Genomic DNA, 27,779 nt, shown 5'->3' with positions numbered 1-27,779 from the left:
CTGTGTGGGTACTCCCAACATGGTGGGGTTCACCTCGAGGGTGGAATACTTCCCTCGGGGAGTGTCGGACCATTTCCCCTTGGCTCTGTGGCTGACTACTCAACCCCCCAGCACGCTGCCCAGGGCCCCGTGGAAGCTGAATGCCTTTTGGCTCAAGCTGTTCCCCTCGCCGGATAGGATTGCATCCCAAATCCAGGGTTTCTTCCAGACACACCGCCACCACCCAAATGGCCTTTTGACGTGGGAAACTTTTAAGGCATTTCTGCGTGGGGTGTTTGTCCATGAGATACACCTAGTAAAGCAGAACTCCACGGCAATGCTGGAGCAGGCGGGAGACTTGGTAAAAAGGTTGGAAATAGAGTATGTCACGGGGCCTACTGACTCGGCAAGGGAGGCATGGATGGTGGCACAGGATTCCCTGGATCGCCTAAGATCCTCCACTACAGAGCGTAGACGATTCTTTACAAAATTGGCGTTTTATGAGGAGGGGGAACAGACGGGGCGCCTACTTGCCAGAATTGCGAAAGCGCAACAGATGTCCCCGGCCATAGGGGCCATTCGAGCCAAAAACGGCAAGGTGGTCAATTCCCAGGAGATCATAATATCCGAGCTGGCTGACTTCTACCAGGATCTTTACAGGTCGAGGGAAACCTACTCGGATGACGATCTACAATCATACTTGGCCACAATAAATTTACCCAGGCTCTCGGAAGAGGCCATGCGTCATCTCGACGCCCTGATCACCCTAGAGGAATTGATGGCGGCCGCCGGCTCTTTCCCCACCTGCAAGGCGCCTGGGACAGATGGTATTCCCATGGAGGTATATGTACAGTACGGGGAGGATATTCTGCCTCAATTGTTGAAGGTGTTTAATGTATGCTTGGAGGGTGGTGCCCTCCCCGAATCTATGTCAAAGGCTAATATTGTTTTATTGCTTAAACCGGGGAAGGATCCGGGGTCATATAGACCCATCTCTTTGCTGCAAAGCGATGTAAAGATGTAAAGATCCTGGCCAAGGTCCTGGCACTCCGGGTAAACGGGATAGTGTCCACTATTATTCACCAAGATCAGGCTGGCTTTATGCCACATAAGTCCACAGCAACCAACCTTAGGAGATTATTTCTGAACATGCAGCTGCAGGCAGATAATGGGGAAAGTAGGGCCCTTCTGTCCCTTGACGCCAACAAGGCGTTTGATAGTATAGGCTGGAGGTACCTGTGGGTGGTGTTAGGTAAGTTTGGCTTCGGACAGCGTTTTATTGCCTGGGTTAAACTACTGTACGCCTCCCCGAAGGCCAATATTAGGATGACAGACAAGATGTCTGACGATTTTGCCTTGGCCAGGGGGACGCGGCAAGGGTGCCCGCTTTCCCCCTTGCTTTTCGCATTTGCGATAGAACCTCTTGCCGCCCTTATAAGAGACAGTGTAGGAATACAGGGATTTCAGTATGGGGCTGTTCACGAATAGAACATGCTCTATGCGGATGATATGCTGCTTTTCCTGAACGACCCCAGCCAGTCCCTGCCGCAGGTGATGGCCATAATAGAAAAGTTTGGACGGTTCTCCGGTTTGACCATTAACTGGTCTAAGTCGGCCATGCTGAAATTAGATGGAGGAGAGGTGGCGGTTCCGGAGTCCTGCCCAGTGCCAGTAGTGACTAGTTTTAAATACTTGGGGGTACAAATAACGTCCAAAGTAGGGGACTACTGCTTAGTGAACATATGCCCTCTGCTGTCGAGATTCTGGGACAGGATAAACACATGGAACACCCTTAGGATGTCCCTGGCCGGGAAGGCCAATCTTATAAAAATGATTTTAATGCCCCAATTGCTCTATTTCCTCCACAACTCACCGGTAGTGATACATTTAAAAATTTTCAGAGTAGTGAATACGCTTTTTCGGAAGTTGTTGTGGAACACAAAGCCCCCTAGGATCAAGTTGGAACCGCTGCAGCGCCCCAAGGACAGCGGAGGGTTGGCGGTACCCAACCCTTGGCTGTACTATGTTGCGGCCCAGTTGCAACATTTGGTGGGCTCCATGTCGCATGAACCGGCGGGCTCCTCAGCGAGGCTGCTGCTTCATGCGTCGGGGGCAGAGACCATCCCTATGGGACTGGAGGCCCAGATGTTTAAGGGCTCCAATAAACTAACCCCTACGCTGTCCATGATACAAAAAATATGGAACAAGAGTAGACAGTTGCAGGGGGTGCAGGGATTCACGGAATATAGTCCGATATGGGGTAATCATACGTATCTAGAGATCGCTAAAATACAGCCTGACCCTAGATGGAGTGCCCATAACGTAAAAATGCTGTTCCATATATTTCAGGATGGAAAACTTCTCTCTTTTGCAGCCATGCAGCGAAAATTTAACCTTACGGAGGCTATGATCTTTCCCTACTTGCAGCTAAGGCACGTGGTGGCCACGCAGGGGGACTCGGGAGAATGGGTATTGTCGCCCACCCCGTTATACCATGCGTTGCACTCTGCGGACGGCACAAAGGGCATAATTTCACAATGCTATCAGATGTTGCTAGCATGGCACCTGCGTGACCACCCGTGCAAAGCACTGCCGCTTTGGGAACAGGATGTAGGTACACTCACGGGTGAGCAGTGGGAGGAGGCCATGCAGGCCATCACCTACTGTTCACTGAATGTGGCGCAAAAAGTCTCCCAACTTTATATCACACTGAGAGCTCACTACACACGGGTTAGGCTGTTTAGGATGGGTGGGACGGCTGACCCCCTGTGCGGTAGGTGCAGGCAACACAAGGGGGATCTTATCCACCTCCTGTGGCGTTGCCCGAAGCTCCACAGATATTGGAAGGAGGTTGTGGACACTGTCAATATGGTGTTTCACACGCAGATACCTTTGGATCCCATATGTTGTATTCTAGGGGTACTGGAGGAGGTGGTGTCTTTGGAACCAATCAGGGTGGCAGTCTCCAGGGTGCTATTCCAGGCCAGGAAACTTATTTTGCTGGGCTGGAAATCTGCAGAACCCCCAGCAGTGGCGACCTGGATAACCCATATGGGCAGGACCCTTATCATGGAGAAATACATCTATCAGCACAGGGGATGCCCAGGAAGGTTTGAGCGCCTGTGGTCACATTGGCTGGATACACCTGGGCTAAGTCCAAACGAATTAATATTGTCCAGATTATTGTAAGATGTGTGGCAAAGGGCGGACAAGGGATGCTTAGCCCGGAAATGTTATACCTGCTGGGGAAATTTGTGCGATTATGGGGCGGAGGGAGGAAGTTCTGGGCTGATGTATTGCCTGTCTGTACATTGACAATTGTGTATCAAGCGGATGTAACTGTGCACTGGAAATTTCTGTATACCTGTAACTTCAATAAACACCTTTTTGATTTTAAAAAAAAAGAATTGTAATTACATGTCCCTGTTAAACAGGGGCAGAAAAATTGGGCCTTAGGCACTGGTGCTGTTGCCACGACACTGCAACCTCTTCCATATACTCTAGTTTTATTGCAGGAATTAGCCCTGCTGCAAAGCATTGCATCAAAAATTGTAATTAAATGCCCCTGTTAAACAGGGGCAGAAAAATTGGGCCTTAGGCACTGGTGCTGGTGCCACCACACTGCAACCTCTCCCATATACTCTAGTTTTATTGCAGGAATTAGCCCTGCTGCAAAGCATTGCATCAAAAATTGTAATTAAACGCCCCTGTTAAACAGGGGCAGAAAAATTGGGCCTTAGGCACTGGTGCTGGTGCCACCACACTGCAACCTCTCCCATATACTCTAGTTTTATTGCAGGAATTAGCCCTGCTGCAAAGCATTGCATCAAAAATTGTACTTAAACGCCCCTGTTAAACAGGGGCAGAAAAATTGGGCTAATGGCATCACCCAGAACCAGAAATGTTCTTCCAACATATCAGTGGAGGAGGAAGAGGATAGACAATCAACATAACAGGACAGTCACTCAGCATCAGCATAGGCAGTCTTGAAGGGATGTGATATTTCAAAAAAAATTATTCGGTTACATCAGCTTCAGGTGCTTGGTAGCTGTGGGTGATCCAAGACTGATTCATCTTGATGAAGGTCAGTCGATCAACTGATTCGGTGGACAGGCGCACCCTGTGATCGGTAACAAAGCCACCAGCAGCACTGAAGGTGCATTCCGAAAGAACGCTGGATGCAGGACAGACCAGTAGCTCAATTGCATACTGTGCAAGCTCTGGCCAGTGATCCATCCTCAAGACCCAGTAAGCCAGAGGATTTTCGGTGGGAAAGGTGTCCAAGTCTGACCTTGCCCCTAGGTATTCCTGCACCATGTAAATCAGACGCTGGCGATGGTTGCTGGAACCGAACATACCTTGGGGCTGCGGACTAAAAAATTGTCTGAAAGCATCAGTCAGACGGCCACCTTCTCCACCGCTCCTTCTGACCGATGCCTCAGCAGCACGTTGTCCAGGACCAGGAGTTTGTAACCTTCCAGTCTCTGGGAACGCGTTGCACAGACCTTTCTGCAAGGCCTCCCGGAGATGTCTCATCCTCTGCTCCCTCTGCGATGGCAAGATAAGGTCAGCAACCTTACCCTTGTACCCTGGATCAAGGAGAGTGGCCAGCCAGTAATGGTCCCTCTCCTTGATCCGAAGAATACGAGGATCCTTCCGCAGGCTTTGCAGGATCAGGGAGGCCATGCACCGTAGGTTAGCTGAGGCATTCAGTCCGGAGTCCTCTGGGTCACTAAGGGCAACATGATCCGCAGCTACCTCCTCCCAGCCACGTACAAGTCCACGTGTTTCTTGGGACTGTAAATCATCCCTACAAGACTGCTGCTGCTGCTGATGCTGAGTGCCAGCCTCCACCTCCATGCTGACACAATCATCCTCCTCCTCCTCTTCCTCCTCCTCATCCTCTTCCTGTGTGATGGGTGACACAGCAGGAACACTGTCTGGATAAAGGGGGCCTTGAGAGGCAAGGAAGTCCTCCTCTTCCTGCCTCTGTTCTGCCTCAAGTGCCCTGTCCATTATTCCACGCAGCGTATGCTCCAAGAGGTGGACAAGAGGTACAGTGTCACTGATGCATGCACTGTCACTGCTCACCATCCTTGTGGCCTCCTCAAACAGTGACAGGACAGTGCATGCATCCCTGATCATGCCCCACTGGCGTGGTGAGAAAAAACCGAGCTCCCCTGACCCTGTCCTGGTGCCGTAGTCGCACAGGTACTCATTGATGGCCCTCTGCTGCGTGTGCAGCCGCTGCAGCATGGCCAACGTTGAGTTCCACCTGGTGGGCATGTCACATATAAGGCGGTTCTTGGGCAGGTTCAACTCCTTTTGGAGCTCAGCCAGCCGAGCACAGGCATTAAATGATCGTCGGAAATGCACACAGACTTTCCTGGCCTGCTTCAGTACATCCTGTAAGCCGGGGTACCTGCCTAAGAACCGCTGCACCACCAGGTTAAGGACATGAGCTACACAGGGCACATGGGTTAGTTGTCCCTGTCGGAGGACGGAGAGGAGGTTGGTGCCATTGTCACAAACCACCATTCCTGGCTTAAGCTGGCGTGGCGTCAACCACCTCTCGGCCTGCCCCTGCAGAGCTGACAAAACATCCGCCCCAGTGTGGCTCCTGTCCCCCAAACAAACCAGCGCAAGCACGGCATGGCATTGTTTTGCCTGCGTACTTGCGTAGCCCCTGGAACGCCTACGGAACACCGCTGGTTCTGAGGACAGAGCACTGGAAGAGGCCATGGAGGAAGAAGAAGAGGAGGGGGTGGAGGAGAGAGGTGTGTCACAACCAATAGTAGCATTTTGGAGGCGTGGTGGCGGAACAACCTCCAACACTACTGCACCTTGTCCTGCATCCTTCCCAGCTGCCAGAAGAGTGACCCAATGGGCCATGAAAGACAGGTAACGTCCCTGTCCATGCCTGCCGGACCATGAGTCAGCGGTAATATGCACCTTACCGCTGACCGCCCTGTCCAGCGAGGCAAGGACATTGCCTTCCACATGCCAGTAGAGAGCCGGAATCGCCTTCCGTGAGAAAAAGTGGCGTTTGGGGACCTGCCACTGAGGGACCGCACATTGTACAAACTCACGGAAGGGGGCCGAGTCTACCAACTGAAAAGACAGTTGAAGTGGTAGCAATTTAGCCAAGCTAGCATTCAACCGCTAGGCACGTGGATGGCTGGGAGTGAACTTCTTTCGCCGGTCCAGCAGCTGGGGCAGGGACATTTGCCTGCTATCATCGGACGTGGGTGTACCGCTAGCAGAGTTCCCGGAAGCACTTGGCTGTGACACACCTAATTCTACACCTTCATTCCTCTCAGAGCAGGTTTCAGAGAGGACTGAAGGTCTAGTGGGGTTGGATATGCCAGCTGATGAGGAGCAAGGAGAGGTCCGCTTTGTTCTTTGGTGTGGGTCTTTGAGGTACGCTTGCCAACGAGCTGCATGGCAGGTCAACATATGTCTGGTCAAGCATGTGGTGCCCAAGCGGCTGATGTTTTGGCCACGCAAGATACGCTTGAGACATATGTTGCAAATAGCAGCAGTGCGATCTGATGCACTCGTCTCAAAAAAGGCCCACACCAAAGAACTTTTAGAATAACGCACAGAGGCAGCGCCCTGCACAGGCGGAGCTCTGCGGTGTGATTCAGTCGGTGTGCTGCCCCTAAGCTGGCCCCCGGAGGGCATCCTGCCTCGTTGAACATGTGCCTCCTCCTCTCTCCTACCAGGCACCCACATGGAGTCAGTGCCCTCATCATCCCCTCCCTCTTCATCGCTGTAGCAAACCTGGCAGTATGCTGCAGCTTGTGGAACATGACTGCCAGATTGCTGTCCTTCTTGAGCATCCCCTCTCTCTGCGCTCACGCTACTGCCTTCCTCTAGCTGAGTGTCATCATCAGAGCCCACCAAACACTGGGCATCCTCCTGGAGCATGTACCCAACACTGTGCTCAAAGAGTTCAGGAGACTCCTCAGGAGGACGTGGTGGGTCTAGGGAAGGAGTCACTGATGATGACATTGAGAGGAGGGAAGACGATGCGTTGGCAGCTGCTTTGCTAGTACCCTGAGACTGGGTGAGAGAGGATGAGGAGGATGAAGAGGGCTTTGTCATCCACTCTACCAAGTCATTGGCATGTTGCGGTTTAACATGTCCAGCTGCCGAAAAGAAGGACAAGCGTGTCCCATGGCCACATGCTGATGACAATGCACGCGTCCACGACCAGCACTGTTGTCTCTAGACACAGAGCCTGCTTGCCCTCTTTTATCGGCTCGCGCCTGTCTGCCTCTCCTTGCTGGCCTTCCAGACATGATAATGGCCTGAAGGGAGTTGGGTAAAACAGCAGTGTAATGGAGTCACACAACACCCACTAAGCCCTGCAGATGCCTCTATTAGAGAACAGCAATAAAGGGTAGATACAGGTGTATATTGTGCTGGAGGCACAAAAAACCCACTAACTCCTGCAGATGCCTTTTTTATAGAACACCAGAGATAAAGGGGTATATACAGATGTATACTGTGCTGTGCTGGAGGCACACACAACTTCCAATAACTCCTGCAGATGGCAAGTGGGCTCAAATAGAGAAGAGCTATGTAGGTGGATATAGCGGTGTGTACTGGGTACAGAGCATGCAGACAGCACGCACAAGCTCCTAACACTACTGACTGCAAGCTCTATTATAAAAGATAGATCACTAGCTATATAGGTGAGGTGAATATAGCGGTGTATACTGCGGTCAGGGCACACAGACAGCAACCACTACACAACAGCAAGATCGAAAATCGGCCGAAAACGATCGGTGTGTACTGTGTTGAAGGTACAGAGAACACCCACTAACTGCTTCAGACGCCAACACACTACACTAGGCCGCCGCGCTGGCGGCCTTATATAGTGTGGGGGCGTGTACTACACAGCCTGAGCTATGATTGGCCACAGGCATCCTGCCTGTGGCCAATCATGGCTCTCCTCGCTGCTGGCGTTGTGATTGGCCAAGCATGCGAGGTCACAGTGCATGCTTGGCCAATCATGAGCCAGCAATGCACTGCGATGACGCAGTGCATTGTGGGCCGTGAGCGCCACACAAATTTGGCGCGAACGGCCCATAACGTTCGGAATTCGCCGAACGGGCGAACAGCCGATGTTCGAGTCGAAGCTCATCCCTATTCAGCGGCAAGTGAATGTATCTCTGGCACACAGTGTCGGTGCCAAGATACATCTGACCACAGACACATGGTCTAGCAAACACGGGCAGGGAAGGTATATCACTTTTACTGCCCACTGGGTGAACCTTCTGATGGCTGTCAAGCATGTAACCCGTGGCACCCGTGTAGATTTGGTTTTACCTCCACAGATTGCATGCAGGCCTGGCTCTTCTTCTCCTCCTCCTACTCTATCCTCCTCTCTCTCCTCCTCGGCTGACTTTTCCGCTGCTAGTGTCTCTTCTGCTGCGCCGCCCAAGCTCCCCAGAACCTATTCGACATGCCAGGTGAGACGTTGCCATGCTGTGCTGCGTCTGTTGTGTCTGGAAGCCAAGAGCCACACTGGCCCTGCACTCCTTTCAGCTTTGCGTTCACAGGCAGATCAGTGGCTAACACCGCTCAATTTGACAGTTGGTAAAGTGGTGTGTGACAACGTGTGTGACAACGGTGCCAATCTGCTTAGCGCATTGAAACAGGGCAAAATTATACACGTACCATGCATGGCACACGTCTTAAACTTGGTTGTGCAGCGATTCGTTGTCAAATACCCTGGGGTCCAGAACATCTTGCGGCAGGCAAGGAAAGTCTCGGCCCATTTCAGAAGATCTTACACAGCCATGGCTTGCCTTACTGACAGTCAACGGCTACACAATCTGCCAGTCAGACGTATTATTTGCGATTGCCCGACGCGATGGAACTCAACCTTCTATATGCTTGATAGGCTGCTCCAGCAGAAACGTGCAGTTAGCGTCTACCTGTATGAATTCTGCGGCAGAACAGGTTCTGGGGAGCTTGGTTTTTTTTCACCATGCCAGTGGCTGCTCATGCGCGGCGCATGCAGACTTCTGCGGCCATTTGATGAGATCACCAAACTGGTCAGTCGTAGCCATGGCGCCATCAGTGACATGGTACCTTATGCCTTCTTTATGGAGCGTGCATTGCGTCATGTCATTGCTCAAGCCATGGAAGAGCAGGAAGATGAGGAAGTCGCAATGCTGGATGAATTGTTGGTCACTTCTAAATGAGATCATTCTTTCAGCCGACCCATCGACAGGTCTCATCCGGATCCAGCATCAGGGAACGCCTAGACCGACAAGTGTCCTACTACATCGGGTTAACGGCTGATGTGGACGCTCTGAGGAGTGATGAACCCCTGGACTACTGGGTGGGCAGGTTTGTCCTCTGGCCAGAGCTTGCCCAATTTGCAATGGAACTGTTGGCTTGCCCCTGGTCCAGTGTCCTGTCCGAAAGGACGTTCAGCGCAGCAGGGGGGATCGTGACCGATAAGCGCACTCGCCTAGCTCACGACAGTACCTCATATTTCTAAAAATGAATGAGGCATGGATCTCAGAGGAATTCAACACATGTGACCAGTAGACCATGTATATGCATAACTCTATAAACGATTTATTTAATCGAGCACACGGACCTTTTTTCTACCTTTGGCTCACTTCCTTGTACAAAAAAAGCACACCGTACTAAATGCCCGTACCCTCCTGTTTGAAGAGGTTGAGCGGTGTAATATTTTTGGATCCCGCAGTTAGTTGCTGGTATCAGTGCTGCTGTCAGTGCTCTCTATCTCGGTGCTGGGTTCAGTGCTCTCTCTCTATCTCAGTGCTGGTGTGGTCTCAGTGCTCTCTATCACGGTGCTGGTGGGGTGTCAGTGCTCTCTATCACGGTGCTGGTGTGGTGTCAGTGCTCTCTATCTCAGTGCTGGTGTTGTCTCAGTGCTCTCTATCACGGTGCTGGTGTCAGTGCTCTCTATCTCGGTGCTGGTGTGGTTTCAGTGCTCTCTATCATGGTGCTGGTGTCAGTGCTCTCTATCTCGGTGCTGGTGTGGTGTCTGTGCTCTCTATCTCGGGGCTGGTGTCAGTGCTCTCTCTCTATCTCGGTGCTGGTGTCAGTGCTCTCTATCATGGTGCTGGTGTCAGTGCTCTCTCTCTATCTCAGTTTTGGTGTCAGTGCTCTCTCTCTTTCTCGGTGCTGGTGTGGTCTCAGTGCTCTCTATCATGGTGCTCTTGTGGTGTCAGTGCTCTCTATCCCAGTGCTGGTGTCAGTGCTCTCTATCTCGGTGCTGGTGTGGTTTCAGTGCTCTCTATCTCGGTGCTGGTGTCAGTGCTCTCTATCACGGTGCTGGTGTCAGTGCTCTCTATCACGGTGCTGGCGTCAGTGCTCTCTATCTTGGTGCTGGTGTCAGTGCTCTCTATCACAGTGCTGGTGTCAGTGCTCTCTCTCTATCTCGGTGCTGGTGCTGGTGTCAGTGCTCTCTATCACAGTGCTGGTGTGAGTGCTCTCTATCTCGGTGCTGGTGTCAGTGCTCTCTCTCTATCTCGGTGCTGGTGTCAGTGCTCTCTCTCTATCTCGGTGCTGGTGTCAGTGCTCTCTATCACAGTGCTGGTGTCAGTGTTCTCTCTCTATCACAGTGCTGGTGTCAGTGCTCTCTATCACAGTGCTGGTGTCAATGCTCTCTATCTCAGTGCTGGTGTGGTTTCAGTGCTCTCTATCTCGGTGCTGGTGTCAGTGCTCTCTATCACGGTGCTGGTGTCAGTGCTCTCTATCACGGTGCTGGCGTCAGTGCTCTCTATCTTGGTGCTGGTGTCAGTGCTCTCTATCACAGTGCTGGTGTCATTGCTCTCTCTCTATCTCGGTGCTGGTGCTGGTGTCAGTGCTCTCTATCACAGTGCTGGTGTGAGTGCTCTCTATCTCGGTGCTGGTGTCAGTGCTCTCTCTCTAGCTCGGTGCTGGTGTCAGTGCTCTCTCTCTATCTCGGTGCTGGTGTCAGTGCTCTCTATCACAGTGCTGGTGTCAGTGTTCTCTCTCTATCACAGTGCTGGTGTCAGTGCTCTCTATCACAGTGCTGGTGTCAATGCTCTCTATCTCACTGCTGGTGTCAGTGCTCTCTATCTCGGTGCTGGTGTGGTGTCAGTGATCTCTATCTCGGTGCTGGTGTGAGTGCTCTCTATCACGGTGCTGGTGTCAGTGCTCTCTATCTTGGTGCTGGTGTCAGTGCTCTCTCTCTATCACGATGCTGGTGCTGGTGTTAGTGCTCTCTATCTCAGTGCTGGTGTCAGTGCTCTCTCTCTAGCTCGGTGCTGGTGCTGGTGTCAGTGCTCTCTATCACAGTGCTGGTGTCAGTGCTCTCTATCACGGTGCTGGTGTCAGTGCTCTCTATCTTGGTGCTGGTGTCAGTTCTCTCTATCTCAGTGCTGGTGTTAGTGCTCTCTATCACAGTGCTGGTGGCAGTGCTCTCTATCTCTGTGCTGGTGTCAGTGCTCTCTCTCTATCTCGGTGCTGGTGTCAGTGCTCTCTATCACAGTGCTGGGGTCAGTGCTCTCTATCTCGGTGCTGGTGTCAGTGCTCTCTCTCTATCTCGGTGCTGGTGTCAGTGCTCTCTATCTCGGTGCTGGTGTCAGTGCTCTCTATCACGGTGCTGGTGTCAGTGCTCTCTCTCTATCTCGTGCTGGTGTCAGTGCTCTCTATCACGGTGCTGGTGTCAGTGCTCTCTATCACGGTGCTGCTGATCATCTCCTGCACCCTCTTCATAGCCAACCCTGATCTTTCCTCTCCTCCATTGCCTTCATGCGCTCCTGAGTCCTGAATTGTCAAAATTTTACAGATAAAAAAAGAATGCTTGTCGTTGTTGATCCCAGATTCACTTCATACTTTTGTTATGTCAGTGGCCATATGGCGAAGCTATGTGTGCAGAGCTAGTAAGTATTTTGTGGCTGAAAATATCACCTGTAGGTTTTTAATGTTCACCTGCCATTGAAGTCAATGGGGCCCGCCACAAACTTTGCGGTTCGCGAACTTTTGGCCGCGTTCGCGGTTCGCAAAACGTCCCGTCCATCTCTAATCCCATGTGCTCCTCTTCCAGTCCCTTGTCCCCCATCCCATGTCCTCTTCCTCCTCCAGTTTCATCTCCTCCATCCCACATCATCCTCCTTTTGCAGTCCCATCTTCGCCATCCCATGTCCTCCTCTTCCTTCATTCTAGGTCATCCTACCCCATCCCATGTCATCCTTCTCCAGTCTCATCTCCCCTCTCTCGCAGTATCCTCCCTCCGTAGTCCTTTTATCCCTTCTGTGCCATCAGTACAGCCCAGATCCAGTTGGTGTAATCCCTCCAGCATGTAGAGAGGCGTGTGGAGGGTATGACAGTGGTAGAATAGGTGACCAGGGAGTGATGTTGGGTAGATAAGGGTCTGAGTGATGTTCATCAGCTGGATGTATGAAGTGGTCTGTGGGGGGGGGGGGGATGATGCAAGCTGGGGGGAGTAGGGTGCTGAGATGTGGTAAGATAGTCATGTTTAACCTCCCTGGCTTAGGTGCTGAAAGCATTACAATTATTTTGCATGAAAATTTGGCGTTTTATATTGTAGTCCTGTAATTCTTAGGAATACCTCACTTAAATCTGTCTAAACCAGAGTCTAGCAGACATCTCGGGTATGATAAAGTTTGAAAAATGAAATCATAAATTATAATATAATAAATAAATATAAATAATTATACCAAATAATAATATAACAATAAGAAAAATTATTCAATAATGTAATCAAATCAAAAACACTGAAATTTGCTCAGTTGCAGAATTGTCACTGTCATTACTTTTCTTTCTTTTTTTTTTTACTTATAGTATTTGATGACAAGTCTCCCCACAAATCGCTGTCGCTTAATTCTGCGAGTGATTCTAATTTATTATCTCTGTTTTCTAGCTGGTCTAAAATAATTTTTTATGTAAAGGGACAGTTTTGGTTGCTATGGACAATCTCCAGTTTTCAGGCATAAAGAACAGTTTTTATAATATAAAACTGCATGCAGGACACTGGACAGAACATTAGGGACAAAGGGGACGTGAAATTATTACATACAGCAATGTAATCTGTAAGATTACATTATACTGTATGTAATGTGTGTGTTTTACTTTTTGAATTTGGCGCCATTCTCCATCCCTGTGCATCGTAACGCTCGCAGGGAACGGAGATCGGCTCCGTGATAGATCGAGCGGAGCACAGCTCGCTCGCACAGCGGGGGGACATCGCTGGATCCAGGGGAGAAGGTAAGTAACCTCTCTCTGCATTCATCGATGCAGTCCCAAGTCTGGCTCAGGGTTACTGCTTTTGGTACAAAATCTCCACCCCGAGCCAGACTCGGGAATACCGCCAGGGGGGTTAAAATAAAAAAAAACTATTGTGCTCATCTATCTACTAATATATAAAAGTTACATAATACAAAATTGGTACTCAAAGAAAACATCTTCCTGTTATAAGATGTAAAGGTATATTTATATAATCCAACCAGGGTTGCATTAATGGTTATAATTATAAATTACATCCACATTATCTGGACAGAGTGGTGGGAGGATATTTGTGTGCTAACTTGGGAGATATCTGTGACACACGCTGTCTCTACATTCTCAGTGTCTCCTTATCACTGCAATACATACAAGACCTACAGAAACGTTTTGCAGTTTTTTTTCCAAGGAGACTTTGCTAAAGAAAAAACAAATCTCACCTCCTCCTAGTGTGAGCAGAGCTGTCCCGTTGCAGTGTCATATTTTGCTCCCCATCGTAGAATGCTCCGGAAGGGACGTTGTGGGTAGAAATTTCGCACTGCGCATGCACGATGCGTTCCAAACACTTGCGCCATGCGTTTCAGAGGATTTGCGACAATGAAGTTCAGTGAAACCGCCAGCTAACGTCACGGAAGTGAGGGGAGGTAATCGGGATGTTAACTTTAGACAGAGTGACGTTAACTTTAGACAGAGCGGAGAGCGGCAGAGAGAGAGCGGGTAACCGTGGCTCAGGGAGGGGATTACCTCCCCTCACTTCCATGACATTATGTTACGGTTTCACTGGTCTGCATTGTTGCAAATTCTGGCCAAATCTGGTACTGCATAGACAAGTAGTGGCCGTGGATTATTTGAGTTTCCATTATTTCCTATGGGGAAACTCGCTTTGATATACGAGTGCTTTGGATTACAAGCATTCTTCTGGAACTAATTATGATCGTAATCCAAGGTATTACTGTATTCATAAACAGAAGAATAGTAAACACAGTTCAGTTACGAATGGACACAGGAGCAATCGGTACCGATCACCCACTATGTTAATTCACTAATGACATATTTACTGGCCCCTTCCCTCTCTCTCCATCCAGAACAACCCATGTATACTTGCAGCAGCCGGTGAAAGAGGGAAGCCGGAAGCGCTGGGGGGGGGGGAGGGGCGGGGGGTAGTTACACACAGGAGGGGGAATCAGATGTGTGTAGGACAGGGAGGGGGAATGGTGAGGTAGGGGAGGGGTACAGGAATGATGCCCTGTGTGTATCTCCATGCAGCAGCTGAAACCAGTTTCTCCCTTTCCCCCTACCGCCAGCTTTCAGCTGAGGCACACAGGAATTTTGTACAGTAATATTATGCTATAACAACTGCATAAATGAGCCAGACTCAGCAGCTTCCATGGCTGCTTTTAGGGTAGAGGATGGGGTAAGACTAGGAAGGAAAATGTTCTCGCACCAAGTCCAGGTTTTCCTCACACTCATAGGAGGCCATAAGTAAGGCTGGATAGAAAAGGTAGAAAAGGAAAAAGGAGAGAAAAAAAAGAAGAGTGAAGAAGGGAAGGAAGGGGGACTGTTTACTGTTTTTTTCCCACAATTCTCCATGTTCATAGAGTTGTATGTGTTTAGATTTAGAGAAGTGGACGTGAGAGAAGCATCAAATTCTAAAACAACAGATCAGCCACTGCTACAGGAGGTCCTGAACGCCATCACATCAGATTCTGGTATTGAGAGGAAAAGTCCAGTACCAGCAGGTATAGCATGAAAAGATAAGGTGTCAATTTTATTTTATTTTTTTTAAACTTCAGTTTGTTTAGTGTTTTCTAACCGCTCTCTGATCTATCTTCCTATTCCCTGCATAAGTTTCTCAAAAGGCAGAGGCCACTATTGAACACCAGGACATATTAGATTGGCAATATAATGCAGAACTAATGAAGGAGCTAGAAAAATACCTCTGTGAGGACCCATCAGATGCCAGGTTTGTGAAATATGTAAAAGATCTCTGGGAGGAAGCTGAGTTTATACATTCAATCAATGAACAGAGGTTCAGTAATACTATAGTTTCAGTGAAAAATACACACATACTATAAATATTATGTTTAATTGTAGTACAAACCATGAAAATTTTGACTTATACCCATTAATCTTACGCTGTAACAACTGTATAAATGAACCAGACTCAGTGGTTTTCACCACTGGTTATAGGGTAGAAGAAGAGAAGAAGGTAGAGAAGGCTTCCTCAACCTTTTAACCCTAGAGGAACCCCAAAAATAATCTTCATGTCTCGAGGAACCCTTTCTAAAAACAAATCATCAGCTCTTAAGAGGAACAATGCTCCTTACATTGGTGGTCAATAGGAAGAATGTCCCCCTTAAAGTGGTGTTCAGAATGCCACCCTTAAAGACAGATAAAAAGATATTTGGTGTCATGCTGCTGGCTTTGCTAAGTGGTGCTGAACCTTGAACTCTGTAGACATCTTCAAATAGGTGGTTCATCAGCCACAGCTCAAGGAACCCCTAGCAACCTCTGGAGGAACCCCAGGGTTCCACGGAACCCTGGTTGAGAATGGTTGGGGTAGAGGATGGGGTAGGGCTAGGGAGGGAAAGGTCCTCTCTCCAAGTCCAGGTCTTTCTCACCCTCAAAGGAGGCCATATGTACATCAAGGAAGTAACGGTAGAAAAAGAAGAACAGGGAGATTAAAAAAAGGGGGGAGGAGAAGGGAAGGAAGGAGTGTTGTTTTCTGTTTTTTTGCCCACAATTTCCCATATTCATAGAGTTGTATGTGTTTAGTTTTAAGGAAGTGGAAGTGAGAGAAGAATCAGATTTTAAAACAACAGATCAGCCGCTGCTACAGGAGGTCCTAAATATCATCACATCAGATTCTGGTATTAAGAGGAAAAGTCCAGTACTTTTTTTTTAACTTCAGTTTGTTTAGTGTTTTCTAACTTTTCTCTGTTCTATCTTCATATTCCCTGCATAAGTTTCTCAAAAGGAAGAGGCTACTATTGAACACCAGGACATATTAGATTGGCAATATACTGCAGAACTAATGAAGGAACTAGAAAAATACATCTACGAGGACCCATCAAATGCCAGGTTTGTGAAATATATAAAAATATATAAAAGATCTCTGGGAGGAAGCTGAGTTTATACATTCAATCAATGAACGAAGGATCAGTAATATTATGGTTTCAGGGAAAAGGACACACATACTATATATATTGTGTTTAATTGTAGCACAAAGCATGAGAATTTTGACTTATACCCATTAATCTTATGCTGTAACAACTGCATAAATGAACCAGACAATGCTGGTTTTAGGGCAGGGGATGGGGTAGGGCTAGGGAGGGAAAGGTTCTCTCACCAAGTCAAGGTTTCCTCACCCTCAGAGGAGGCCATATGTACAGCAGAGTAGAAAAGGTAGAAAAAGAAGAATAAGGAGATTAAAAAAAAGGGAGGGAAGGAGGACTGTTAACTTTTTTTCCCCATATCTTCCCATGTTCATGAGTTGTATATGTTTAGTTTTAAGGAAGTGGAAGTGGGAGAAGCATCAGATATTAAAACAGAAACCTACCTACAGGAGCTCAGAAATGACATCATATTAGATTGTGGTATTGAGCGGAAGAGTTCAGTACCAGCAGGTATAGTATGAAAAGATTAGGTGTCCATTTCTTTTTTTGTTTTACCCCAGTTTATTTAGTCTTTACCAACTTCTCAAAGTTTTATCTTCCTATTCCCTTCCTAAGTTTCTCAAAAGGCAGAGGCCACTATTGAACAACAGGATATTTGGCAATATACAACAGAAGTAGTGAAGGAGCTAGAAAAATACCTTTGTGAGGACTCATCAGATAGCAGGTTTGTTAAAAATATAGTTAATGTGATTGTAGCCGTATTAGTGCAATTGTGACAGAGAAAATTGAGTACTGTCCGTGATACTTTTTTTATTTGCACTAACATACAATTTTTCAGGACAAGCTTTCGTGGTATGTCCCCTTCTTCAAGGTCCAAGCAGTACTGATTTACACATTTTTAAGCAGAATGTAGAAAAAAAAAAAAATAATAAAAAAAAAAACACCTCTGAGGGAAAGAAGAGAAAAAAAAAAGAGAGACAAAAAAACAACAAAAAAAAACACATACAAATCAATGGCAATAAAGATAAGAGAAGAGTTAGTGAGATAAGACAGAGGGAGAGCTATGGAATGGAGGGGGGGGGGGGGTTGCTGGTCACAGAGGGGGTTGTAAAACTTTAGTATAATGAGTAAGGAAACCTATATCTAAATTCAGGCCATTATTTTTGGTGTCAAAAAGAATTATCATTCTTAGTTCAAAGGTTTTCCTTTCCTGGATATTTCTGAAATTCCCTTTCAGAACTAAAACATAGAGGTCTTCTATAGTGTGGTCCGGTTGTGAGAAGTGATGTCCCACAGGTGTACATAAACTGTCTTCTTTATGTTCATTGATGGTATGTCTGTGTAAATTCATCCTCGTTTGCAACTTCTGTCCTGTTTCACCAACATAAGATCCTTTGCTGCACCTTTTGCATTGGATGAGGTACACAACATTGCTGAAGGTACAGTTGTAAGATCCCATGATATTGAAGGTCCCGTTTGTGTGTGTGACACTTTTGGATAGATTGATCTGGTTGCATAGTTTGCAGCGCTTTTTATTGCAGGGTTTGCTTCCATTATTTGTGACTTCATAATCAGAGTGAAGTTTCCTGCTGATTAGTTTGTGTCTGAGGTTGGGTTGTTGTCTGAAAGCCAATAATGGGGGTTGTTGGAATATTCCTTTCAGAGTGTCATCCTCTGTTATAATGGGTTGTAAATCTTTGATTATCTTTTTGATCCCTTCTAGTGCTGGGTTGTATGTGGTGACTAGAGGTACTCCGTTATTTGTTTTTTTCTCTGTGTATTGGAGGAGATTTTCTCTTTGGGTTTTCAAGGCTGTGTTTATGCTGTTGTTGATGGTTTTCTCTTTGTAACCTTTCTTATGGAAGGAGTCTGCCAGTGTTCTGAGATGTTTATCTCTGTCTTCTGGGTCTGAACAAATTCGGTGGTATCTGATGGCCTGGCTGTGTATGATGGCCCGTTTAGTGTGTTGCGGGTGGAAACTGGAACTGTGAAGATAGCTGTATCGGTCAGTCGGTTTTCTGTATATCGACGTGTGAAGCTTGTGATCCCTGATGTGTACTGTAGTGTCTAGGAAGTTGACATGTGTGTTTGAATAATCCATTTTTAGTTTAATAGATGGGTGAAAAGTGTTGATCAATGAGAAGAATTGGTTTAGATTTTCTTCACCTTCAGTTTATATCATGAAGATATCATCAATATAGCGATAATATCTGTATGGCTTTTGTTGTATGCTGTTCAGAAATTTCTCCATCCAGAACAACGCATGTATACTTGCAGCAGCCGGTGAAAGAGGGAAGCCGGAAGCGCTGGGGGGGGGAGGGGCGGGGGGTAGTTACACACAGGAGGGGGAATCAGATGTGTGTAGGACAGGGAGGGGGAATGGTGAGGTAGGGGAGGGGTACAGGAATGATGCCCTGTGTGTATCTCCATGCAGCAGCTGAAACCAGTTTCTCCCTTTCCCCCTACCGCCGGCTTTCAGCTGAGGCACACAGGAATTTTGTACAGTAATATTATGCTATAACAACTGCATAAATGAGCCAGACTCAGCAGCTTCCATGGCTGCTTTTAGGGTAGAGGATGGGGTAAGACTAGGAAGGAAAATGTTCTCGCACCAAGTCCAGGTTTTCCTCACACTCATAGGAGGCCATAAGTAAGGCTGGATAGAAAAGGTAGAAAAGGAAAAAGGAGAGAAAAAAAAGAAGAGTGAAGAAGGGAAGGAAGGGGGACTGTTTACTGTTTTTTTCCCACAATTCTCCATGTTCATAGAGTTGTATGTGTTTAGATTTAGAGAAGTGGACGTGAGAAAAGCATCAAATTCTAAAACAACAGATCAGCCACTGCTACAGGAGGTCCTGAACGCCATCACATCAGATTCTGGTATTGAGAGGAAAAGTCCAGTACCAGCAGGTATAGCATGAAAAGATAAGGTGTCAATTTTATTTTATTTTTTTTAAACTTCAGTTTGTTTAGTGTTTTCTAACCGCTCTCTGATCTATCTTCCTATTCCCTGCATAAGTTTCTCAAAAGGCAGAGGCCACTATTGAACACCAGGACATATTAGATTGGCAATATAATGCAGAACTAATGAAGGAGCTAGAAAAATACCTCTGTGAGGACCCATCAGATGCCAGGTTTGTGAAATATGTAAAAGATCTCTGGGAGGAAGCTGAGTTTATACATTCAATCAATGAACAGAGGTTCAGTAATACTATAGTTTCAGTGAAAAATACACACATACTATAAATATTATGTTTAATTGTAGTACAAACCATGAAAATTTTGACTTATACCCATTAATCTTACGCTGTAACAACTGTATAAATGAACCAGACTCAGTGGTTTTCACCACTGGTTATAGGGTAGAAGAAGAGAAGAAGGTAGAGAAGGCTTCCTCAACCTTTTAACCCTAGAAGAACCCCAAAAATAATCTTCATGTCTCGAGGAACCCTTTCTAAAAACAAATCATCAGCTCTTAAGAGGAACAATGCTCCTTACATTGGTGGTCAATAGGAAGAATGTCCCCCTTAAAGTGGTGTTCAGAATGCCACCCTTAAAGACAGATAAAAAGATATTTGGTGTCATGCTGCTGGCTTTGCTAAGTGGTGCTGAACCTTGAACTCTGTAGACATCTTCAAATAGGTGGTTCATCAGCCACAGCTCAAGGAACCCCTAGCAACCTCTGGAGGAACCCCAGGGTTCCACGGAACCCTGGTTGAGAATGGTTGGGGTAGAGGATGGGGTAGGGCTAGGGAGGGAAAGGTCCTCTCTCCAAGTCCAGGTCTTTCTCACCCTCAAAGGAGGCCATATGTACATCAAGGAAGTAACGGTAGAAAAAGAAGAACAGGGAGATTAAAAAAAGGGGGGAGGAGAAGGGAAGGAAGGAGTGTTGTTTTCTGTTTTTTTGCCCACAATTTCCCATATTCATAGAGTTGTATGTGTTTAGTTTTAAGGAAGTGGAAGTGAGAGAAGAATCAGATTTTAAAACAACAGATCAGCCGCTGCTACAGGAGGTCCTAAATATCATCACATCAGATTCTGGTATTAAGAGGAAAAGTCCAGTACTTTTTTTTTAACTTCAGTTTGTTTAGTGTTTTCTAACTTTTCTCTGTTCTATCTTCATATTCCCTGCATAAGTTTCTCAAAAGGAAGAGGCTACTATTGAACACCAGGACATATTAGATTGGCAATATACTGCAGAACTAATGAAGGAACTAGAAAAATACATCTACGAGGACCCATCAAATGCCAGGTTTGTGAAATATATAAAAATATATAAAAGATCTTTGGGAGGAAGCTGAGTTTATACATTCAATCAATGAACGAAGGATCAGTAATATTATGGTTTCAGGGAAAAGGACACACATACTATATATATTGTGTTTAATTGTAGCACAAAGCATGAGAATTTTGACTTATACCCATTAATCTTATGCTGTAACAACTGCATAAATGAACCAGACAATGCTGGTTTTAGGGCAGGGGATGGGGTAGGGCTAGGGAGGGAAAGGTTCTCTCACCAAGTCAAGGTTTCCTCACCCTCAGAGGAGGCCATATGTACAGCAGAGTAGAAAAGGTAGAAAAAGAAGAATAAGGAGATTAAATAAAAGGGAGGGAAGGAGGACTGTTAACTTTTTTTCCCCATATCTTCCCATGTTCATGAGTTGTATATGTTTAGTTTTAAGGAAGTGGAAGTGGGAGAAGCATCAGATATTAAAACAGAAACCTACCTACAGGAGCTCAGAAATGACATCATATTAGATTGTGGTATTGAGCGGAAGAGTTCAGTACCAGCAGGTATAGTATGAAAAGATTAGGTGTCCATTTCTTTTTTTGTTTTACCCCAGTTTATTTAGTCTTTACCAACTTCTCAAAGTTTTATCTTCCTATTCCCTTCCTAAGTTTCTCAAAAGGCAGAGGCCACTATTGAACAACAGGATATTTGGCAATATACAACAGAAGTAGTGAAGGAGCTAGAAAAATACCTTTGTGAGGACTCATCAGATAGCAGGTTTGTTAAAAATATAGTTAATGTGATTGTAGCCGTATTAGTGCAATTGTGACAGAGAAAATTGAGTACTGTCCGTGATACTTTTTTTATTTGCACTAACATACAATTTTTCAGGACAAGCTTTCGTGGTATGTCCCCTTCTTCAAGGTCCAAGCAGTACTGATTTATACATTTTTAAGCAGAATGTAGAAAAAAAAAAAATAATAAAAAAAAAAAACACCTCTGAGGGAAAGAAGAGAAAAAAAAAAGAGAGACAAAAAAACAACAAAAAAAAACACATACAAATCAATGGCAATAAAGATAAGAGAAGAGTTAGTGAGATAAGACAGAGGGAGAGCTATGGAATGGAGGGGGGGGGGGGGGGTTGCTGGTCACAGAGGGGGTTGTAAAACTTTAGTATAATGAGTAAGGAAACCTATAACTAAATTCAGGCCATTATTTTTGGTGTCAAAAAGAATTATCATTCTTAGTTCAAAGGTTTTCCTTTCCTGGATATTTCTGAAATTCCCTTTCAGAACTAAAAAAAAAGATCTCATTGCGACAATACCAAACCACCTACATTCAGAACTCATCAATGCAATTCCAGATAATCCAGAAATTGGAGACTTCTACATGCTGCCCAAGATTCACAAGCCAGGAAATCCAGGCAGACCCATTATAACAGGTATGAATACACTTACCGAACATATCTCAGGCCTTGTAGAAAACATGTTAAAACCTTTAGTCATGAACACTGCGAGTTTCCTACAAGACACCACTGATTTTCTGAACAAGCTTAACAATATACGACAATTACCACCAAATACACTTCTAGTCACCATGGATGTAGAATCTCTGTACAGTAACATCCCTCAAAAGGATGGGTTGGCGGCATGTCACAGATTCTTATCATCCTCACCAAACCAGAATATCTAAATTCAGGCCATTATTTTTGGTGTCAAAAAGAATTATCATTCTTAGTTCAAAGGTTTTCCTTTCCTGGATATTTCTGAAATTCCCTTTCAGAACTAAAACATAGAGGTCTTCTATAGTGTGGTCCGGTTGTGAGAAGTGATGTCCCACAGGTGTACATAAACTGTCTTCTTTATGTTCATTGATGGTATGTCTGTGTAAATTCATCCTCGTTTGCAACTTCTGTCCTGTTTCACCAACATAAGATCCTTTGCTGCACCTTTTGCATTGGATGAGGTACACAACATTGCTGGAGGTACAGTTGTAAGATCCCATGATATTGAAGGTCCCGTTTGTGTGTGTGACACTTTTGGATAGATTGATCTGGTTGCATAGTTTGCAGCGCTTTTTATTGCAGGGTTTGCTTCCATTATTTGTGACTTCATAATCAGAGTGAAGTTTCCTGCTGATTAGTTTGTGTCTGAGGTTGGGTTTTTGTCTGAAAGCCAATAATGGGGGTTGTTGGAATATTCCTTTCAGAGTGTCATCCTCTGTTATAATGGGTTGTAAATCTTTGATTATCTTTTTGATCCCTTCTAGTGCTGGGTTGTATGTGGTGACTAGAGGTACTCCGTTATTTGTTTTTTTCTCTGTGTATTGGAGGAGATTTTCTCTTTGGGTTTTCAAGGCTGTGTTTATGCTGTTGTTGATGGTTTTCTCTTTGTAACCTTTCTTATGGAAGGAGTCTGCCAGTGTTCTGAGATGTTTATCTCTGTCTTCTGGGTCTGAACAAATTCGGTGGTATCTGATGGCCTGGCTGTGTATGATGGCCCGTTTAGTGTGTTGCGGGTGGAAACTGGAACTGTGAAGATAGCTGTATCGGTCAGTCGGTTTTCTGTATATCGACGTGTGAAGCTTGTGATCCCTGATGTGTACTGTAGTGTCTAGGAAGTTGACATGTGTGTTTGAATAATCCATTTTTAGTTTAATAGATGGGTGAAAAGTGTTGATCAATGAGAAGAATTGGTTTAGATTTTCTTCACCTTCAGTTTATATCATGGAGATATCATCAATATAGCGATAATATCTGTATGGCTTTTGTTGTATGCTGTTCAGAAATTTGTCCTCCAGGTCAGCCATAAATAAGTTTGCATATTGGGGTGCCATTTTGCTACCCATAGCAGTACCCATACACTGGAGATAGATGTCATTATTGAAAGTGAAGTAGTTGTCTGTAAGAATGAATTCAATGAGCTGTGTCACATTTTCAGCAGTGTATTTCTGGTTTGGTGAGGATGATAAGAATCTGTGACATGCCGCCAACCCATCCTTTTGAGGGATGTTACTGTACAGAGATTCTACATCCATGGTGACTAGAAGTGTATTTGGTGGTAATTGTCGTATATTGTTAAGCTTGTTCAGAAAATCAGTGGTGTCTTGTAGGAAACTCGCAGTGTTCATGACTAAAGGTTTTAACATGTTTTCTACAAGGCCTGAGATATGTTCGGTAAGTGTATTCATACCTGTTATAATGGGTCTGCCTGGATTTCCTGGCTTGTGAATCTTGGGCAGCATGTAGAAGTCTCCAATTTCTGGATTATCTGGAATTGCATTGATGAGTTCTGAATGTAGGTGGTTTGGTATTGTCGCAATGAGATCTTTTTTTTTAGTTCTGAAAGGGAATTTCAGAAATATCCAGGAAAGGAAAACCTTTGAACTAAGAATGATAATTCTTTTTGACACCAAAAATAATGGCCTGAATTTAGATATAGGTTTCCTTACTCATTATACTAAAGTTTTACAACCCCCTCTGTGACCAGCAACCCCCCCCCCCCTTCCATTCCATAGCTCTCCCTCTGTCTTATCTCACTAACTCTTCTCTTATCTTTATTGCCATTGATTTGTATGTGGTTTTTTTGTTGTTTTTTTGTCTCTCTTTTTTTTTTTTTCTCTTCTTTCCCTCAGAGGTGTTTTTTTTTTTTTTTCTACATTCTGCTTAAAAATGTGTAAATTAGTACTGCTTGGACCTTGAAGAAGGGGACATACGCCGAAAGCTTGTCCTGAAAAATTGTATGTTAGTGCAAATAAAAAAAGTATCATGGACAGTACTCAATTTTTTCTTAAAAATATAGAAAATCTCTGGAAGGAAGGAGTTTATACACTCAATGAATGGAGGTTCATTAAAAATATAGTTCCAGGGAAAAATTCACACCTACTGTACACAGGGCTGCTGTTATAAATCACCCGGTACCCCAGTACCATTTTTTTGAGCTGACGGTCGGCTCTCTTGTAATAACAACCGATGCGGCTAACTATCCCCTTGATTGTTAACACAAGCAGTGGGAGGGGATGTCCCCCCTCCCACCACTTGCCCGGGATCTCCTGTTCCACCGGGAGGCCTGAGCAACCAGCCAGCATGTCCACCGGCTGGCCGGAGACTCAAAGAAAGCCGGGATTGGCTTTGGTTGGGTTTCGGCTGTAGAAACCCGGAAGCCACATCATGACATCGCTTCTGGATTACTGAAGTCTTAAAAATGCCAGTTTTAAAAAATCTAAAGCATTCAAAAACACTGATCTTGATCTTATGGACCCCAGATCCCTCCATAAGAGTACCCGTCACATGTCTTGCTGCCACTAGGGATGTGTGCACTCCTTGTGACAGCAATAAAAGTGATCAAAAGACCTCCCACAGCTTTGGAGGCACACTGTTACTATTGTATGCTTGTACTGCCCACCTTTTCATGAGATAACGAAAAATAAATAAACTGTTATTTGAAAAAAAGTGATCAAAAAAATAAAATGAAAGCAACAATGTAAAAAGGAAAACAAATAAAAATACAGCTCCAGCTGCACAAACAAATATTCAGCCTAGGTCCACACTGGTGTGTGCAGAACACCACGTGTGATTTTCGCAGGAATTGCTCCCAATTCCTGTCCACATCCCATGCGATGTCTGTGCGGTGAGATTTGGGTGATACATTTTGTATGGCTCAAAACACATCGCATCTGCACCAAAATGGTGTAGGACCCTTTTTTTATCCACACCTGAATCGCACTGCATTTGCTATGCAGTGGGATGCGATGCAGGCAAACACAGAGAATCAGTGTGAACTAGGAAAAAAATGAGCAGGGAAGGAAGGGGGACTGTTTTTTTCCCACAATTCTCCATGTTCATACAGTTGTGTGTGTTTAGATTTAGAGAAGTGGAAGTGGGAGAAGCATCACATTTTAAAACAGCAGATCAGCTGTTGCTACAGGAGGTCAGAAATGATATGACATCACAGTCTGATTTAGAGCGGAAAAGTCCAGTGCCAACAGGTATAGTATGAAAATATGAGGTGTCCATTTCTTTTTTGTTCACCTCAGTTTATTTAATGTTCACCAACCTCTCTCTGGTCTATCCTTCTATTCCCTGCATAAATTGCAATGCCCTTTTTTTCTGCTTTGAACACATCAACTTCGAGTACAACATGTTTACTTGCTGCTTCCGTCCCACCAACTTTTAGATGCCATTGTAAGAAGATAATCGGTGTTATTCACTTTACCAGTCACTGGTCATAATGTTATGGATGATCGGTGTATAGGATAGAGCAAGGGAGGGTTATAACCCCTGTCAGCTTTTTTTTCGCCATCTGTGCCCCATTGCGGAGATTTCCCTCTACTTCCTGTTCCATCGCCAAACAGGAAATGAATTGAAATCCCCGAAAATAAATCGAATTCCTTGGGGACCCCCAAGTCACCAGAACTAGTCTCCTCATTGGAAGATTTCCCCTCTTTTACTTTTCTGGGGACAACTTAAAATTTGTGATTTTCTTTTACATTTACTTTCAATGATAATGGTAATCATGACTATTAGAGAGGGTAAATCTACCTAACAAGGGCACAGACAGCAATAAAAACTGACAGGTGTTCTAATTCCTCTCCACTATTCAAAACTAGAAAAAAAAATGAATTTGGTTATACTTTAATGCAACTATAATTTAACTTGATTTTTTAAAGTCTAATGCTGCACTTCATGTTTAGTGAAATACCCTGAGATAAAGATGGAAGAAGCGTCATGTTTTACAACCAAGGAATGGGAGCCGACCAGTGTTAGTGAATATGAGGTCTTCTATCTCATTGATAAAAAGTAAGTTCCTTCTCACTGGGGTAGTTTTAACAATTGGCTAGTTTCATTTTTGGGTCTACATTGACTTTGATGTATGTATTTAGATTTCATTCAATACATTTTTATTGGGTTTTTCAAAGACCATTATTGTTTCAGGGAAGAAATACATAGTAATCTTATGCTGCAACAAAAATGATGTAAAAATGAACCAGACTTAGCAGTTTCCACCACTGGTTTTAGGGTAGAGGATGAGGTAGGGCCAGGGAGGGAAAGGTTCTGGCACCAAGTCCAGGTCTTCTTCATCCTCAGAGGAGGGTAGAAAAGGTAGACAAATGAGAAAAAGGAGAGGGGGAAGAAAGGAAGGGCTTTTTTCCCCACAATTTTCCATGTTCATAGACTTGTATGTGTTTAGATTGAAGGAAGTGGAAGTGAAAGAAGCATTATATTTTAAAACAGCAGGTCAGTTGCTGCTACAGGAGGTCAGAAATGACATCATATCAGACTCTGGTATTGAGAGGAACCAACCAACCAACACATCAGAAATAGAGGATACTCATCAGGGAAAAGAACATGTCAAATGTCTGCTTTGAGATATTACAGAAATCAAAATACTGGATTTCTCCTGCCTAATTTAAACTGTATGGTTGTTTTTATAATAATTTTAAAAAATGTGCTACTTTTATTTGTAGATAGATAAAAATATGTCGCCAAGTAACTATGGTCTAAATAAGCATATATTGAGCCACATAAAACTGTTATTCATTTATTTCTCTTGTGAATTTCTATTCTGAAATTTCAATAAAATATATTTAGAAAAAAACTGGCATTAGTCAATTTTTATATAAAATATACTTTGCAGTTATTTATTTTAGTTCAATCTTATTTTATTAAGAAAGGAGAGGTGTACATAACACATGTGTATCGTACATTGACCTAAAGGTACAAATAGACATTTCAATATTGGTACTATAACGTCATATTGGATAAAGAATTTGTTAGCTTCAACAGAATTCATTTAGTATATAATCCTGTGTAGCCATAGCATCTATCAAGACATATTGAGGGTCTGTGAGCACCACTATTCGCTCAACAAGCGGTGCTTATCCATTATAAATATGCTAGGGCTTTTGTTATTGGGCTAAACACCATTTCTCGTAGGGGGGAACTCTATGTGGGTCACAGAGTACCCGTCTGTTGAATGTAGAGATTATGGTTCGGGTGTTTGTGTAACGTTGCTTCATGTAAAGAGAGGAGGGGAAGTGATGGTGAAAAAAGAGGGGTCAAAGCAGTAAGGTACCGTATTTATCGGCGTATAACACACACCCCAAGTTTAGGAGGGAATTTTAAAGAAAAAACTTTTAGGAGGGAAGTTTAAGGAAAAAAACTTACATTTAAATGCCCATCAATGCAGCCT

The 27,779-nt window shown here is 45.0% G+C and overlaps 1 protein-coding gene across 1 annotated transcript; it reads left to right on the top strand.

Annotated features, from left to right (window-relative positions):
• The first annotated feature begins 316 nt into the window (after positions 1-316).
• LOC143941229 (uncharacterized) lies at positions 317-27,103 on the top strand. The gene is made up of 17 exons (XM_077463279.1): positions 317-820; positions 988-1,231; positions 14,841-14,981; positions 15,091-15,205; positions 16,018-16,112; positions 16,209-16,323; positions 16,750-16,868; positions 16,974-17,082; positions 19,141-19,265; positions 19,375-19,489; positions 20,302-20,396; positions 20,493-20,607; positions 21,034-21,152; positions 21,258-21,366; positions 25,451-25,575; positions 26,281-26,386; positions 26,778-27,103. The coding sequence occupies exons 1-17, from the start codon at positions 317-319 to the stop codon at positions 26,953-26,955; spliced, it is 2,529 nt and encodes an 842-aa protein (XP_077319405.1). The 3' UTR covers positions 26,956-27,103.
• The last annotated feature ends 676 nt before the right edge of the window (positions 27,104-27,779 follow it).

Source organism: Lithobates pipiens, unplaced genomic scaffold (genome assembly GCF_037356315.1).
Source record: "Lithobates pipiens isolate NorthernLeopardFrog02 unplaced genomic scaffold, aLitPip1_a1.2 Scaffold_3, whole genome shotgun sequence".
NCBI lineage: Eukaryota > Metazoa > Chordata > Amphibia > Anura > Ranidae > Lithobates > Lithobates pipiens.
The sequence above is the reverse complement of the archived record's forward strand: the minus strand, read 5'-3'. Positions and strand labels throughout refer to the sequence as shown.